This window comes from Oratosquilla oratoria, chromosome 18, assembly GCF_046742065.1.
Source record: "Oratosquilla oratoria isolate Oo_2021 chromosome 18, ASM4674206v1, whole genome shotgun sequence".
In the NCBI taxonomy this organism is placed as follows: Eukaryota; Metazoa; Arthropoda; class Malacostraca; order Stomatopoda; family Squillidae; genus Oratosquilla; species Oratosquilla oratoria.
Genome location: NC_134794.1, coordinates 60,449,968 through 60,454,967, shown reverse-complemented (window position 1 = coordinate 60,454,967; position 5,000 = coordinate 60,449,968). Strand labels below are relative to the sequence as shown.

The window sequence follows — 5,000 nt, the reverse complement described above, 5'->3', positions numbered from 1 at the left end:
ACAAACGACGATGTTGACAGTGTGAATCTCATGATCTATGACAAATCAAAGGAAAAAGAAGTAATTTATTACAGTACTGATAGAGCAGTGGAAGAAGGGACCGATATTCAAACTTCGGTATTTAATGCCATGATAAGTCCTTCTCTGCCTCCTCATCGACTTCAAGTGAAAATTGGAAGTGTAGTGATGGTTGTTAGAAACATTTGCCCTCCGAAACTGTGCAACGGAACGAGGCTTTTAGTTACTAATCTGAAGAAGAATATTATAGTTGGTAAAATTCTAGGGGGTAGTTATCGCGGTGAACAGGTTATGATCCCTAAAATAACGTTAGAAGCTCAAGACACTCCAGTTAGCTTCAAAAGAAAACAATTTCCAGTCAAATTAAGTTACGCGATGACAATAAACAAGTCACAAGGGCAAACGTTCGAACGGTGTGGAATACTCTTGGATACAGTTCAGTGTTTCGCTCATAGTCAATTCTATGTCGCCTGTTCAAGAGTAACGTCGTGGAATTTTTTGTTCGTCTATACTGGCTGGCATAAAGTAAATAAAGAATACCGGTTAAGACCTGCCACGAACTGTGTATATAAAGAACTTTTCTCGGATAGCGTAGTGAACATTCAAGCGTCACCTCCTGCTTCTGCAGTAACAGGCGAAGAAACAGAAGAACTTATCCCCATAGCTGAAGAAGAACCCGAATTAGGTGTAGTTCCAATACCAAAGGACGCTTATAACATTTCAGAAGAAGACGCCGTCAAGATGATCTTACTTGATTTTGCCTTCGAAGAAAACGTTTCAATGAAGAAAAAAGTAACAGTAGTAATGAAGCTGAAACCCCTGTCACGAAAAAAATGGAAGAATTAATTATGGGTCTAAAAGAAGAGATGACAAAGAAAATCGAGCTAAACAAGGAAACGGTCAAGCGGCAAAGCAACGACAAAGATATTGCATCGTCTCCGTCTCGAAAAAAGAAGAAAGTTGACAATGGAATAGAAAAGAGCGACGTCGAGGATGTCTCATCTCCTTCGCCTCAAAGCAGTAAACAAATTATAGACGAAACTAAAGTTTCTGATGTAAATAAAAGTTAAAATGATAAAACCTTCTTTTATTTCAAACACATTCAAGAGGTAGAACAAAGTGTGCATTTTAAACCGTTTAGAGGTATAACAAAGGGGGCGCCGCAGGCCAAGACCCCCGGCGTAGCCGGGACTGGCGCAGCCAGTGGGCTTGTATATATGTATTTATATATATATGTATATATATATATAATGTAAAGAACATAAAAATGTAGGAGATTGCAAGAGACCATAAGGCCTTACACTAAGCAGTTTATGTCCGTTACCACACATCATCTTTATCTATAGAGTTGTCTAATCTCTTAAATATCAAATTTTTTCAACACTTAATACAATATTACTATAGCCCGTGGGCTCCTACGAGACCTTTCAGGGTGTGGCATGTGTCTTGAGCCATTCTGCCAAATAATCCTAAATCCCTCTCTTATTTCTTTTTTCTTAAGTAAAAGAAGCCGTATAGTTTTTAGGATTATAACATCGATTAACAACCGCATCCCATCATTGACACTTGTGACACCTCGGCTTGGCAACATGTGTGTGCGTGTTGGGGCGGGAGCGCTGTTGCCACATGTCATAGAATCTCCCCCAAATCGTTGTTATCCATCAAAAAAGTGGTACTTGTTGTAGTATACAGCTTCATTTCTTATAAGCAGAATATAAATAAAAGGGTAATTTCAAATGGCACATAGATGGGAAGTGTTGTGTAGTTGGTAAAGTTCGCCACGCCGCAAGTTGTGTCGCAAGAGTACTGTGGTACCCTTTATACATTTGATTCGGTAAGAGTACTTCGCATCGTTCACTGTAGCGCCACGAAGACCTATGCCGGTACATTAAGACACGCACCGCAGCACGATTATAACGCATTATGCAGTTATGAGTGCAGGCATCGTAGCATGCCGACGCCACATGCATGTAATTACGCCATGAGCACAGGGCTACTAGGCATAATTATAAATTACCTAAGTACCACCTGGCAACAACGCGCGTCCGAGGCTAGACACGTCCTGCAGGCACTGGTAATGCAAGTCTCGCGCATCCTCCAAGGGGTCACTTGCGCCCCCATTATGTAGCCTGATAAACCGAACGATGACTACTTTTAACCGTCCTACTTGCGTTTCACTGTCGCATTCCGCGGCACAGAAGGTGAGAGAGAGAGGCATGGACTAAGGTTGGTTTGGCAGAATGGCTAGTAGTAAATCAGGACGTATGTCACATCCTCAACGGACTTCTTGGAGCGTAGAGACTATAAGTTTATTCCACTCATTAACCACTCTGTTGGTAAATCAGTTTTTGCCTATTTCCTATTTAAACCTAATTTTGTCCAATTCAAATACATTACTACGAGTCCTGCACTTCTATCAATATGATGGCGTTGCCTGCATCACAAAACCCTTCACCCACTTGAAGGATGTAAAATCCAAATGGGGGAGTGTTTCTAGTGGAGTTCCCCAGGGCTCAGTTTTGGGTCCTTTATTGTTCGTTATGTACATAAACGACTTGGACAATGGGATTAATAGTGATTTTAGTAAGTTTGCGGACAACACGAAAATAGGACGCCTAATTAGGTCAGGAGACGACGCCGAGATTCGGCAGGATGATCTTAACAAATTGTTTACATGGTGAAATGGCAAATAGACTTCAATATCTTTGGTACAGCGTGCTAAACGTAGAGATACACAACCCAGAAAGGAGATATAGCTTAGATAACACGTTTTTAGAGAAAACTGAGTGCGAGAGAGACTTGGGAAATGCAAAGGTGATTATAAAATTCTATCCAGCGTTAGATCCATCCTTGACTATGCGGTACAGTTTTGGTCTCCGTCCTATAAAACAGACATCAATTCACTAGAATCAGTACAGAGTATATTGAACAAAATGATGCATGAGCTCAGAAATTTACCTTAATTAAGAAAAGCTTAGGCACCTTAACTTGCACTCTCTGGAAAAAACGCAGAATGCGAGGTGATCTAATAGAAGTGTTCAAGTGGATCAAAGGCTTTAACAAGGGTGACGCAAGCAAGGTCATCATATTAAGACAACAGGGCAGGACTCGCAGTAATGGATTTAAATTGGACAAATTTAGATTTAAGAAACTGTTAGACAACTTTATGGATAGGGATGACAGGTGGTAATGGACATGGAACTGCCTAGTGTAGGCCTTATGGTCTCTTGCAGTCTCCTTAAATCTTACGTTCTTATGAATACCTTCATTAGATCACCCCGCACTCTTCTTCCCAGAGAGTGTAAGTTTAGGTGTCTAAGCCTGTATTCGTATGGTAAATATCTAAGCCCTTGTACAGTATAATTTTGGTCATCATCCTCTTTACTGATTCTATCGGATTGATATCCATCCTATGGGACGTAGACGCATAGTCAAGGATGGGTCAAACTATCGCCAGATAGAACTTATGAGAGACTTGGCAAGAAATATTTTTAAATAGAGATAGTAGTAGTGATAATAGTAGATTAATTGATCCTCTCACTGCACCCGAAGTGATTTCCTTGAGTGAATAAGATCAGCTGGCGGCAAGATAAAAAATACAAAAAGCACTGAAAGGATTTATTTATAAATTGAAAATAAATCATGACTAAGCCTTCAACTCACCCTTGCTCACCCCCACCTGCAGCCGGAGGAGTTTTGGGGTCGCCTGGCCAAGTCACGCCTCCAGTGGCAGAAGGAGTTCACGGTGGTCAGCGAGTCCGAGGTCGCCACCGGATCGTTCAGGTGGTTCCCCGACGGAGACCTCAACGTTGCAGGTGGGTCCGAGATGTGCAAATATGTTTTTTCATTTATTTATTAATTTGTGTGTGTATATATATATATATATATATATAGATAGAGAGAGAGAGATAGAGACATTGTGACAGGTTTAAGGAAGGAGGAAGAGAAAGACATGCGTCAAGGGCCGAGTTTCTTCCTGACCTGTTTCGCTTACAGCTTCAACATTCCTCTGAAGAAGCTGTAAGCGAAACTGGTCAGGAATAAACTCGGCCCTAGACCCGTGTCTTTCTCTTCCTCCTTCCTCATATATATATATATATATATATATATATATATATATATATATATATATATATATATATATATATATATATATATATATATAAGGCAATTTGTTCAGGATTTTCATTTAATCTTAAACACCCCACTGATTAATCGCCCCAATTCATTCCCCCCACAGTCAACTGCGTGGACCGACATGCAGCCCTGACTCCTGAGAAGTCCGCCTTGATTTGGGAGAAGGATGAACCGGGACAAGAGCAGCATGTCACGTACAGGTAATTCGGCTGCGGGTGGGGTGGGGCGCTTAGCCTGCCGTCCTCGCCTTCCTAGACTCCTTCATGTCCTGTTTATGAGTACATTAATCCCTCTTCCCGCCCCCTTCCCCCTTACCGTCCCCCTCCCCCTTCCAATCCCCCTCCCCCCTTCTACTCCCCCCCTTCCAGTCCCCCCCTCCCCTTTCCCCTCTCCCACACCTCCTTCTAGAGGCCCGTGTTCAGTTGTGGACTACACACTGTTGATAGAATTATTGATAGAGTAGGAGGAGGAGCATTAGCTAGAAATAATCCTTTCAGTGTGGAATTAAGTTGATGTGGATTAAACTTGGATCGACAAGCGAGAGAAAAGGATTCCAATTAAATTGATATATATGATTAGAGAATATTAGTGTAATTATGTTCGCGTGCATGAAGATTACTTTCCACGGTCGATTGGCCGTGTTAGCTTCATTATCTTCATAACGTGGAGTCCCATTTTCTAATGTGCAAGTCATCAAAGAGAACGGGTCCGCTTCGCGCGTTCATTTTAGTGTTGTCGTCGCTAGCTCATTGTTTTTATGATATTATTTTGATTGTTTCTTAAATGAAGGGTATTGCTATTCTTATTTATATTCTTTTATTGGTGTATGTTTTATAGTTTTATTT

At 41.2% G+C, this 5,000-nt stretch overlaps 1 protein-coding gene across 2 annotated transcripts in view; it reads left to right on the top strand.

Annotated features, from left to right (window-relative positions):
• LOC143035295 (acetyl-coenzyme A synthetase 2-like, mitochondrial) overlaps window positions 1-5,000 on the top strand; it is a 54,504-nt gene that overhangs the window by 25,445 nt on the left and 24,059 nt on the right. For both annotated transcript variants that reach the window (XM_076202174.1, XM_076202173.1), the window contains exons 2-3: window positions 3,704-3,833; window positions 4,259-4,355. In XM_076202174.1, coding sequence (XP_076058289.1) covers window positions 3,704-3,833; window positions 4,259-4,355 — 227 coding nt within the window. The remainder of the gene's footprint in view (window positions 1-3,703; window positions 3,834-4,258; window positions 4,356-5,000) is intronic.